This window comes from Anomaloglossus baeobatrachus, chromosome 1 (assembly GCF_048569485.1).
Source record: "Anomaloglossus baeobatrachus isolate aAnoBae1 chromosome 1, aAnoBae1.hap1, whole genome shotgun sequence".
NCBI classification, from domain to species: Eukaryota; Metazoa; Chordata; class Amphibia; order Anura; family Aromobatidae; genus Anomaloglossus; species Anomaloglossus baeobatrachus.
In genome coordinates, this window is record NC_134353.1 from 360,085,077 (window position 1) to 360,098,503 (window position 13,427).

General features: G+C 42.2%; 1 protein-coding gene across 5 annotated transcripts in view; it reads left to right on the forward strand.

The window, feature by feature from the left end:
* The window catches only part of TBC1D2 (TBC1 domain family member 2), an 80,137-nt gene that overhangs the window by 3,041 nt on the left and 63,669 nt on the right, over window positions 1-13,427 (forward strand). For 2 of the 5 annotated variants that reach the window (XM_075352449.1, XM_075352452.1), the window contains exons 2-4: window positions 4,332-4,777; window positions 8,579-8,723; window positions 11,902-12,034. In XM_075352449.1, coding sequence (XP_075208564.1) covers window positions 4,352-4,777; window positions 8,579-8,723; window positions 11,902-12,034 — 704 coding nt within the window. In that variant the 5' untranslated portion in view covers window positions 4,332-4,351. Of the gene's footprint in view, window positions 1-1,411; window positions 1,512-4,331; window positions 4,778-8,578; window positions 8,724-11,901; window positions 12,035-13,427 lie in introns of those variants that run through there. The other 3 variants (XM_075352453.1, XM_075352451.1, XM_075352450.1) reach the window with 2 other exon arrangements.

The window sequence follows — 13,427 nt, forward strand, 5'->3', positions numbered from 1 at the left end:
AGCACTCATGAACTCCTGGGTAGCTTTGGCTGTATGCTTGGGGTCATTGTCCATCTGTACTATGAAGCGCCGTCCGATCAACTTTGCGGCATTTGGCTGAATCTGGGCTGAAAGTATATCCCGGTACACTTCAGAATTCATCCGGCTACTCTTGTCTGCTGTTATGTCATCAATAAACACAAGTGACCCAGTGCCATTGAAAGCCATGCATGCCCATGCCATCACGTTGCCTCCACCATGTTATACAGAGGATGTGGTGTGCCTTGGATCATGTGCCGTTCCCTTTCTTCTCCAAACATTTTTCTTCCCATCATTCTGGTACAGGTTGATCTTTGTCTCATCTGTCCATAGAATACTTTTCCAGAACTGAGCTGGCTTCATGAGGTGTTTTTCAGCAAATTTAACTCTGGCCTGTCTATTTTTGGAATTGATGAATGGTTTGCATCTAGATGTGAACCCTTTGTATTTACTTTCATGGAGTCTTCTCTTTACTGTTGACTTAGAGACAGATACACCTACTTCACTGAGAGTGTTCTGGACTTCAGTTGATGTTGTGAACGGGTTCTTCTTCACCAAAGAAAGTATGCGGCGATCATCCACCACTGTTGTCATCCGTGGACGCCCAGGCCTTTTTGAGTTCCCAAGCTCACCAGTCAATTCCTTTTTTTCTCAGAATGTACCCGACTGTTGATTTTGCTACTCCAAGCATGTCTGCTATCTCTCTGATGGATTTTTTCTTTTTTTTCAGCCTCAGGATGTTCTGCTTCACCTCAATTGAGAGTTCCTTAGACCGCATGTTGTCTGGTCACAGCAACAGCTTCCAAATGCAAAACCACACACCTGTAATCAACCCCAGACCTTTTAACTACTTCATTGATTACAGGTTAACGAGGGAGACGCCTTCAGAGTTAATTGCAGCCCTTAGAGTCCCTTGTCCAATTACTTTTGGTCCCTTGAAAAAGAGGAGGCTATGCATTACAGAGCTATGATTCCTAAACCCTTTCTCCGATTTGGATGTGAAAACTCTCATATTGCAGCTGGGAGTATGCACTTTCAGCCCATATTATATATATAATTGTATTTCTGAACATGTTTTTGTAAACAGCTAAAATAACAAAACTTGTGTCACTGTCCAAATATTTCTGGCCCTGACTGTATAAGCTGAAGCCAGCATGCTGCAAGGGTTAACACAGAAAGATCAGGCATGCCTGTTTTGCCATAGTCCAATCTTTTGTTTATTTGCTATGTTTGTTTAAGCAGCAGGAATCTTATCATTACAGGAGTAGAAACTCATGTGCAGGGCAGTCCGACACGCCCCCTGCTGTGATTGACACCTCACCGTCAATGTACAAACTCTATAGAGAGCCTGGTGTAGGGACAGCTGTATGGGCTCAGCTACATGACTAAAGCTAAATGTTCTGATTGTGACAGAACGGCTGCACCCAGTAATCTAAGTGCTACACCGTTGGATTCAGAATCTCCTTGCCTACATGATGCTGCTATCAGATGAGGTAACAAAACCTTCCTGACAGATTCCCTTTAAGTAAAATTTGTTGCCACAGCAGACCAATATTATTTAGTCCCTAAAAGGAGCGACTTAGTAAAAATAAAATTGGTTGTTGGCTTTGCAAACCTTATCGGTTCAACCTCAGTCACACTTGCTCAATACATATGTTGGCATTGTCAGTTAAACTATTACACATCGGAGTCATTCACACAACAATATTTTCGGTCCGTGTGCTGTCCATAAGCAAAACGGACAGCACTAGGACCAATCTTATTCAATGAGGCAGTGCAGATAACCTATTTGTTTTTACTGAACTAATCTGCGTGTGAAAAAAATAAGAAGCATGTAAGATTTTCCTCCAGAAATCAGATGAGATTCCCCCATTCAAGTCTATGGGTGCAAGAAAAAAAATCGGATACCACAGTGTAGCACCCGATTTTTACACATTACAATTCTGTAGCATAGGCAACTGTAATTGGGCCTGTACATTATTAACTGGTGCTCTGAAAAAATGGATTACAGAGTGCACATGGATTGCACACGAATGACAAGTGAGACAAAAAAAATCATCATGCTTTTCTGGTTGAAAATGAACAATTTTTTTTATGAATGAATGAGCCCATCTTAATATTATGATCTAATAGCCACCTGGGTTTTCTCCAGATTTTGGGGGAGGGAGGGGGGTGTTCTTTTTTTGAGACTAGCACAGTCTGACTGTGTCTAGAACTCAGCCCACCTATAGTTGTGTCAATAGGCACATGATTTTAGGTGCACGCTATCCATTTGCTAGGTAAATATGCCGACTGTACTAGATGTATGAAAGGTTGCGGAACCATGCTCTAATGGGTTGAGTTTTCTTGATTAGTGGCAGGTTCCAGCATGATTTCTTACACAAGAATTTTTTGTACCTGGAAAGAATGTTCCACTTGTCTAGCTATGTGAGCACACAGAAATTAGAGGAGCTACAACATGGACCTGAATAAACCCATTAAAATTCTATGAGAGCCATAAGGATTTGTTAGTATGCATTTCGGAAAATATCCACCATACTGGTCATGGCTCAAAACTGGAAACCATGATGCCAATCTTAAGAGTTTAATTATTGATCCAGAAGCAACATACATTTGTACATGTATTGTAACTTGACATAGCTTAGTCTTGGGCCTCTTTCACAGGTACGTGCCTCCGGTACGTGTTTGGCAGTTTTCTCACGTACCGGAGACACGTACACACGTAGACCTATGGATTCCTATGGTTTTGGACACACGTAAGTATTTGCGCACGGAACGTGTGTCCGTTCCGTACTTGCATGTGTCCGTGTATTTCTCACGCCGACTTGTCCGTTTTTCTCCGGCATCACGGGTGTCACACGGAACGCAAACGTGTCACACATAATGCTAACGGACCACACGGATGTGTTCCGTGTGACACGCACCGGAGAAAAGACATGTCTGTGAGAAAAAAAAAAACCTTTGCTCACCTTCTCCAGCCCTCCTGTCTCTGCTGCTGCTGTCACTTGCTGCCGACCGCCGCTCATTATGGTCATTGAATATTCACTTCACTGCGGCCGAAAGCAGCAGCAGCGGGGAGTCGGCAGGACCGGAGACCGAAGATCAGCACCACGGACAGCAGCGCCAGGGACAGGTGAGCAGAAAGTTCCCGATCTCCGTGTGTTATCACGAATAACATACGGAGAACACATGTGTGCCATACACACGGCACACCGAGTGTAAAACGCAACTCTGACACGTCCGTGAAACACGTGCGTGTTTTTCAGGGACGTGTGAAAGAGGCCTTACGCAGAAAATGTACCATTCAATGGACTCAAAATGCATGCTCAGCCAGTGGTGCATGCTTCTGCTATGAAGGTTTGGAGGCAACTAATCGTTAAATATCTCTGGCAGTTTCTTGTTTCTTACATGGACAAATTATCGTGAATGTGAAAATCACACAGGGCCTATTCTTTATTTACTCCACATCTGCGATTAAGGGAGAGTCTGGTGAACCCCCCCCCCCAAAAAAAATATATATGGTTAGTCAAAACCTCAGATATCGTTTAAGTTGGGCCAATATGTACATAATGTGCATGGACACCTTTAAGCCCGCTTTACACGCTACAATATATCTTGCGATGTGTCCGCGGGGTCACGTCGTAAGTGACGCATATCCGGCATCGTAAGGTACATTGTAGTGTGTGACAGGTACGTGCGATTGCGATTGAATGAAAATCCGTTCATCACATGCACGTCATTCATTTCTCATGAATTGAACGTGCGGTTGTGCAATGTTCCCGAGGCAGCACACATCGCAGTGTGTGACACCCCGGGAACATTGAACGACAGCTTACCTCCGTCCGTGGCTCCCGCCGACAATCCGGAAGGAAGGAGGTGGGCGGGATGTTTACGTCCCGCTCATCTTCGCCCCTCCGCTTCTATTGGCCGGCTGCCGTGTGACGTCGATGTGACGCCGAACGTCCCTCCCACTCCAGGAAGTGGACGTTCGCCGCCCACATCGAAGTCTTATGGACGGGTAAGTACGTGTGACGGGGGTTAATCGTTTGTGCGGCACATTTAACAAATTGAACGTGCCACACATACGATGGGGGCGGTTACAATCGCATACGATATCGTATGCAAAATCGTAACATGTAAAGCAGGCTTTAGACTGTTTTGCTTTCTGTGGTGGTATTTGTCAAAAAATTATTGGACTAATTCTTGATGTCATTTTTGTCATTAATCTATATTTAAATGAGAGCATAAATACATTCGTATTTCACTTAATAACTTGCATGGACGCATCCAGTAATGGGATTGTTCTTTTTCAGGACTCCATTTTTTTGTAACTATGAATGAACAGGATGTAAATGACAAGGTAGATGATATCCATGAGGAAACACTTCCAGAATCTGGTATGCCAAACAAAGCTTTAAATGATGAGGCAAATGAGACTGAAATACACAGTGACGGACATGTCATAGGGAATATTGTAGATGTACCTTCCCTTACTCCAAGTAAAGAAGATGATAGAGAAAAAACAAAAAAGCTCTGTGGATATCTTTATAAGCAAGGAATAAAAGGGCCTCTGAAAGCTTGGAAATACCGCTTCTTCTGCTACGATGACAAGAAGTGCCATTTGCTCTACTATAGGATGGCTACAGATGTTTGTCCCCTTGGGAGTATAGATCTTCATGCTGCCACTTTTCATTTTAGCATGGAAGCTGGAGAGGGAATATTTGAAATTAGAACACCAACAAAACCATATATCCTAAAGGTATGTCACTCTTTTACAACACCTTTTTCTCTGAATTCCATTGAAGGCAAAACACTCGTAGAACAGAAGTAAAAGTGGCCAGTCACTTTCTAGGAAAAATGTGCATATGGTTTCCATTAGTTGGAACCACTTTATCAGCAAAGTAGGTGCCTAAAGGGGTTGACAAAGGTTATGCTAGGGAGATTTATTCTGTATATATTACCTTGCGTTACATTTTTCTTGTACATGCCCCATAAATAGTGATGACCGGACGCCCAGATAACTGGGACTGGCATGTTCCTGTTTATCTGGTTTTTAAAATCTGGTTCTGGGCCGGATTCCGGTTCTGGGGACAAGAATCCGGCAATTAAAAATGATGGTAGAAGGGATAGGGGGATGGCAGCAAGAGCACTATACTTACCAAGGCTCCGACACGGCTATACGCTGCTCCCAGGCCTCGCATTCATTTTCTGGGCCGCTAGTTACTGCTCATCCATATGCCCTGCTTTCCCCGCCCACAGTCGCCTGTGATTGGTTGCAGTCAGAGGCACCCCCACACTGAGTGACAGCTCATCCAATCACAGGCATTGTCTGCGTCTATCTTGGTATAAAAATAAATACATTGGCGTACGGTCTCCCCATATTATGATACCCAGCACACATAAAGCATACGGGTACAGGCTGCAGTTCCCTACCGTGCACATATCGTGGCTGTGTATCAAACTAAGAGGAACCACATGTGGCTTTTTTTAAAAAATATTTAAATAATTCAAAAAACGCCATTCGGTCCCCCACAATTTAGATACCCAGCCAAGATGAAGCCTGACAGCTGGGGTCTGGGATTCTCAGACTTGGGAGGCCCATGCTTATTGGGCCGCCATCCAGCCTAATAATAGCAGCTTGCAGCTACCTGGGATGTACACACTGCAGCCCATCTTTGCTGTAAGTAATACTTAATTTTTTGAGGATATTTATTCCTCTTTGTTGCTATTTTTATATTTAGTGTAGGGACTTACAAGCATGAGGTTCCCGTGACGAGGATTGTAGGCTTCCGTTTTATGGCCATAAATACCAACTAAAACCTTCTATTTTTTTGTACAGGATACAGCCAGGCCCCTTTCTGTTGGGCCTTGCATTTTAGAGTTTCTGTCTCTGCATAGTACACAGGTGGGGTACGGCTTGGCAGCCCGCCTGATCTAATAGTATGGGCGTCACTTAATAGGCTGTGGGCTTGAGACTGTGTATTTGCACGTGTGAACAGCACTCTATGCAAACCATCAGTGTGCAATTTTATCATCCAGCAATCGCCCCCTCCATTCCATGGAAGTTTGTGTGTGTGATTTGCTCCTCCTGCACCTGTGATGCCTCCATTTAGTGGGGGTTTAGCTGTATCCTGGCAGAGTATTAGTGTTTGGCCTGGGCGATGTACACACTGCAGCCCATCTTTGCTGTAAGTAATACCTGGGATTGTCACATCCATTAGATGTGACAAGCCCAGCGCTTTACCCGGCTCTTGACGATTGCCCTGGTGCGGTGACAATTGGGTAATATAAGAGGTCAATAACAGCTCCCAGCTGCAACTAAGCTCTAGATTAGTAATGGCAGGCATCTATGAGACTCCCATTACTAATCTGTAAGTGAAAATAAAGAAATACAAACACCAAAAAAATCCTGTATTTGGAATAAAATACAAAAAAGCACATCTTTCACCAATTTATTAACCTTCAAAACACCCCTGTAGGGTCTATGTAATCCACATGAGGTTCCACGATGATTCAGCTCTGCTACATCTGAACTGACAGCGATCATCGAACATGACTGCCAGCTGTGAGCTCCAGGCAGAGTGAATGAGCCGCAGCGATCAATGGTGATGTCACTGAGGTTAGTTTTGGTCGCAGCTGGAGGTTCCCACGGTCCTCCACCTGTGACCACAGGAGATGCAGATTTGGTGCTGAAATTTGTACACCATATCCCAGCACCCATTCTACATATCACCATGATACCTCATGTGGTATTAATTTATGTATTTTTTTTTTGCCAGGAGGTGTAGATTGGGTGCATGAATATAGTGTAAAAATTGTATCGCCAAATTTGCATTTCTTAACTTCAGAATGCAAACGCAAAAAGTTTTTTTTATATGCCAGGAGGTGCAAATTTGGTGCTGAAATCTGATGCAGACATTTCAGCCCCAAATTTGCACCTCCTGCCACCTGCCAGAAAACTGCACCGAATTTTTTTTTTTTGCATTTTTAGGTCAAGTGATGCTAATTTGGTGATTAAATTTTTGCACCATATTCATGCACCCAATCCACACATCCTGCAAAAAATGCATCAAAACCACATGAGGTATGATGCGGCTGTGATGCGATATTTTGCCAGGGGGTGTAGAATTGGTGCAAGAATATGATATCATAATTTCAGCACCAAATCTGCATATCTTGGCAAAAAAATGCTGTTCTCTGCCAGGAGATGCAGATCTGTGAACCTGAGTTTACTGAGGTCACCTGAGGTCAGGTTACCTGCGGTCACAGGTGGGGAACCGTGGGAACCTCCCTCTGTGACCGCAAATAATCTGAGTGACGTCACCGCTGATCACTGCGGCTCAATCATTATGTGGATTACGTCGGACCTGCAGGGCTGTTTTGGGGGTTAATAAATTGATGAAAAAGGGTGTTGTTTTTTATATTTTATTTCAAATAAAGGATTTTTTTCGGTGTTTGTGTTTATTTACTTTTACTTACAGCTTCATAATTAGGGGGGTCTCATAGACGCCTGTCATTACTAAATGAGAGCTTAATGGCAGCTATGGGCTGCCATTAACCTCTTATATTACCCCAATTGCCACCGCACCAGGGCAATCGGGAAGAATTGGAGAAAGCGCCAGCTTGTCAAATGTAATGGATGTGACAATGCTAGGTGGCTGCAGGCTTGTATTTTTAGGCTGAGTGGTGGCCCAATAAACATGGGCCTCCCTAGTCTGAGAAAACCAGCCCCCATCTGTCAGGTTTTATCTTGGCTGGGTATCACAATTGGGGGGTGGGCCACATGCCGGTTTTTAAAAATTATTTATTTAATTTAAAAAAAAAAATAAAAATGGATACACAGCCAAGATAAACGCACGACTGGGAGCTGCAGCATGTAGCCGTATGCGTTATTAGATGGAGAGTTAAGGCTGCTTTACACGCCCCCGTCGTTTGTGCGTCACTGGCAAATCGCTGCCCGTTGCGAACAATATCGGTAGTACGCGTCACATGTACTTACCTTCCTAGCGACGTCGCTGTGGCTGGCAAACAACCTGTTTTTTAAGGGGGCGGTTCGTGCGGCGTCACAGCGACGTCAATCAGCGGGCCACCAATAGAAGCGGAGGGGCGGAGAGCAGCTGCATTCACGTCACTCCCACCTTGTTGCCGGAGGACGCAGGAACGCTGTTGTTCGTCGATCCCGGGGTGTCACACGTAGCGATGTGTGCTGCCTCAGGAATGACGAACAACCTGCGTCCAGCACGAGCAACGATATTTTGAAAATGAAAGACGTGTCAACGATCAACAATTTGGTGAGTATTTCTGATCGTTAGCGGTTGCACGTAGGTGTCACACGCAATGACGTCGCTAACTAGGCCGGATGTGCGTCACGAATTTCGTGACCCCGACGACATATCGTTAGATACATCGTTGTGTGTAAAGCGGCCTTTATAGTCAGTAGTCTGAACAGATCTCAACGCTACCATGACAGTCAGCAAAGTTTGTAAAAATCTGTGTGACATAGTGTATTATGGTAAATTTTAAATTGCTGTCTCTATAATCTTATTGTGTTTTCTTTAAGGCAATTAACAATCATGCCAAGATGTATTGGTTGCAGCAATTGCAGCGAAAGAGATGGGAAAACTATAATAATGTGTCAAAAGTTCATACTGACATGATTATGTCTTCAGATGTTCGTGACAGTGAAAGCAATCTTCACAATGCAGGTAGGTGCAAGATTCAGTATATATCCTTGTCTTTTTACAGCCACATACAAGATTTTCATATATTTGTACAGTTGCATAGTGCAGTGTTTGGACCAGGTTTGACCCAACGATAGCAACTCCTCCCATGGTTATCTCTCTAAACTCCCCCATACATATGAACATATAGTTCGGTCCTTCCAAAAGGTTGGACAAAGGCAAAAGGGTCATGCGTTATATTCCAACGGAAGGTCCATTATTTCCTTTGACTAAAAAGTCAGGCATCACCAAAAGGAGGTGAAATGGAATCCAAAGTTTCATATTTTTAGATTCTGTTTTCACATTAACCCCTTAATGCAAATCAACATTCATCTACATCATTGCAAGACTGCATGTGGAGGGAACTCAGGGGCTGTGCTTTATTAAATAGCCAGCATCTGTTCTTAAAACCAGAGCTTTTAATTGCTGTAGTTAACCAATTAAATGTTGCTGTCAGTCACTGAAAATGGCCATTAAATAGCACGGTTGCTAGTACTGGGGGCCTGCTGAGTTTCATAGGAGACTGCGATTTCTACTATATTCTGCAATACTATGGTATTCCCCTTCAGACTGTTTGTGACATCTGAAAGATTTCCCAGAGAAGAACAGCTGATCACTACCATGAGTCCTATGTTATGCCAACAGTAAGTTTCCTGAGACCAGTCACGTGTGAGGTTGCTTTTGACCCATGGACTGGGCTCACTCTTTGCAAGGGGGACAAGAAGGGCAGTACAGGTATTGCTCATCTTGAGGGTTTGTGCAAGTCTCAACCAACTGTTACAGCAATAAAGCACAGCTGCCACAGCCCCACGTGTAGTCAGAGATGAAGAGGCGATGAAAGGGTTAAATGCCGCGCTACCATGCATAAAGACAAAAATAATGCCATGAATAAATAAAGGTATCTAAACATCCTCCAAAACCAACTTCTCCCAACGAGTCAGGAGCAATTTGATGATGACCTATGTTTATTTGGGGGGTGGATGACGCACCATGTCATAAGGCAAAAGTGATAATGGTGTAGCTCAATGAACAAAATATTGAAATTTTCTGGGCAGGAAACTCCCCAGATCTCAATCCTATTGAGAACCTATGATCAATCCTTAAAAAACAGGTGGGACAAACAAAACACAAATTGTGATAAACTCCAAACACTGTCAAGCATAGGCTTTCATTAGTCAGAATTTGGCACTGAAGATGAAATCCAAAATGAAAAAGCAAATTGTAGAAGTCTTAAAAAAATAACCCTGTTAAGTGTTTTGCATAACGTAGATATATTTGTCTATCAAAACATAGAAATAATTAACACATACGGTAAATGTTGTAAAGAAAAAATAATCAAACCTCCAGAATTGCATTGTTTTGGTCACAATTTTTAATTTAAAAAGAAATGCAATAAAGAGCGATCAAATGTATGTACCGTATCCTAATTTGTATCAATAAAAGAAGCCCTGACTCAGCTCAATCGACGGAAAAAATAAAACTGTTACTGGTCTCAGAACCCAATGAACTTCCCTCTGGGTGTGTCCATATTGTGATTGCCAACTGTCACTCTGTGACTGCGGGATAGCAAGAGACTAAGGGCTCCTACTCGGTACCTCTAGCTGTAAGGACCCTAAGCTATCCTTGTACCTAGGATTAGCCCTCATGGTGGGGACGCCTGGGTCTTATACCTTTCCATGCTCCTGAACAACACTAATCTGATTCCTCCTCCTCTTACTTGGGCTAGAAAGAGGCAGAAGTACAAGGGAAAACTCAGGCAAGACTTACAGGGGAAAACAGAAGCACAATCACACCAAACTAAAGCAGGAATTACACTAGAGAACAAAAGGTGAAAAGCCATTTGGGCAAAGAAACTAAACAAAGAAGCAATAAAAAAGGAAAGGAACACACCGAACTGTACACCACAACTCCAGAGGCAACCAACAGTAATGTCTGAATGACTCTTTCAGTCCAGACCAGGATAGACAAGCTATAGCTGCACTACCTGAAGAGTCTAGATGGTTTATGTAGGAGTAGAGCATAAATGACTGGTTCTCTCACAGCATGTGACTAAAGGAATTTAACATCTTAGACCCCGCTGTTAAGGTGAACTCTTAACCAGAGATCACTAGTTGCCTACTGCCTGGTCTAAATGGTGTGGATCGAGTGCATGCTTGAAAAATGAGATCAGACACAGTCGGATATTCATCTTTCCTCGACAGAAGTCAGCCCATGCTCTGCCTTTATTACAACTGAGCTTGCTCTGATATAACCTTGCAAAGGGGCATGTCCGGATGTGTTCATTGGTCAGTAGGTCGAACAATGTGTTAGTCCATGAGCTGATTGGTGGGCGTCATTGTAGGCGGGTCTATGACATCATTGGATGGATCCATGGTGATGGTGATGAGAGGGACGTCATCTGGTGGATCCATGGTGATGGTTTGGTCTGTGGTCTGTGATGTCTTCTAGCTTGACCAGGGGTCTTCCCTTATATGGTATCTTCTTACACCTGGACATTCCTTGCATTCCAGGCAAGGTGTGGAGAAACAGGCAATGGCAGCCACCTTTATATCTGTGTCATGTATATGATCTGAAACCTGAATTACGTAAGGCAAATCGACATATTTCCCACAATCCCTTGTCAAGAAGTTAATTAAGTATTTCATCTTATGGCTCTCCTCATCACCGCAAAAAATTAACTTTTTTTTTTTTTTTTTTCTCGAGGTTCCAAAGGAACATAGTGATGTATGTAGTGTACAGACAGAATAAAGAAAACTTTCTGTTTTAGGTGTAGTTTTTTGGAGACTGATTTTTTTTCTCCGCTTTACATTATTGATGTGAACTTTTATCCATGTCAAAGTCAAACATGATATCGTGGCAAGTCGGCCTTGCTTTAGAAATGCATAGACGTTCAGATCCATAAAATAAACTCCTTTCAGTCTCCAAGAACTACTCACTCAGCAGGAATAGAACGGAAAGCTTATATTCATCCTGTCAATCTATTGGTAGATATAAAAATCAGACATATTGGATGCTTATCCCGGATCATTTATTTTCCTTCGTTTGATGCTGCCGAAATGTGATATCTTACATGATTTTACTGAAACTAATGTTAAACTATGTATTTTAAAAAAAATTCTGTATATATATATATATATAATAATCCCAAAACTCATTTTGTCAGTAGATGTTGACTTTTTTCCCACCGTGAAGACACCAACTGAAGTGGTGGGTTTGACTGTGGCCTCCATGCCAGCTCCACAGGAATCAACATCCCTTCAAAATATCTCCCTTAAACATCCATGGAAAGAAATACAGTGAGTGAAATTAATAATTGCTGTTTCATTTACGTCACTTACATTAATATCAGTATGGTTTTTTTTGCTTGATGTTGAACTTTAGACCTACACAGTCTCATAATCAGTGGTAGCACATGACATCTGTCTGTAGTCTGTGTACCATGGTGGTAGGTGAATTCCACTTAACCCAAAAAATGTAACTACCTGTTACACTGCACCCTTTAGTTTTTTAGTTTTTTAATAAAGTGAATGGCAAAACTCAAGTAGATTATTGATTAAGTCAAGCTTATTCTTTATTAACACTAGAAGTCCCAGAAATTTTGAGCTCCCCCCTGAAGTCCCAAAAGAGGGTCAAATGACATACAATAAACTGAATAGAACTAACTAGAAAATAAATGGCTAAACTCAATGGAAAACAACAACCTCCTGTGGTGCGACAGTAATGGCCTTAATTACAGAACAAAAGACGGTGATTTTAGGATGTTAGCTAAAATCCTTCAGGTCATTCGACCTGTCTCTGGGTTCCAAAGGTAGAAATGTTAAATGACCCCTCTCTGGGACTTCTAGTGTTAAAGGGAATATTTTACATATGTTATTCACTAATACACCAAAAGCTAATTCATGATAATTATTGTTTTTTATAGTTTTTTTTTTGTTTTTTTATTACTCTCACTTTCTAATTTTTTGTCCTTGATTTAAAAGGGCAGGCGATTTTCCTATAAATAGAATTCCGAAATATACTTTACGGCAGCCGCCTACACTATGGGAACCTCGTGACTGGAGATGTTAATAGAGTATGGTCTAGGCATAATTTTTGAACTGTGCAGAGGGAAATATGAAGAAATACAGCTTTAGCCATCACCTATTGTGAATTTGGTTATTTTGTATTATTGTTGTTCTTACATATCTTGCTGTTCCTGTATATAATAACAAAGAAATGACTAGTGAAATGTAATCACTGCAGAACATGGAGCATCACCCTACATGAATGGCTTTTAGACAGAAGCGAATAACAGCGAACTTGTGCTCTAAGAATATCGTGATACCGCTGGAAGATGGCGGAGGGATGTGGCCGAAACGTCATACAACATATTGTGGATGGCACTTATACGTAAAACACCTTAACATTAATTTACAACTTTCTCCTAGTGTTAGGTTCTTCTACATTGTTACTACATGGGATGGCACCCTACTTGAGCACCAGCTAACAATAGAAGTACTATGTTTTTGGTACAACAGTAAAATAAAGATTTTTTTTAGACCTTACACACGGATAGAATTTCAATCCTATGAAAAAGGACATACAAGTTCATAGTTTCAGCCCCTGTCCGATTTGAAAGCTCTTGATTGCCATAACTATCACCAAATAAGTCAACTTCAGGTATTTTTTTTTTTTTTTTAATAAAACCTA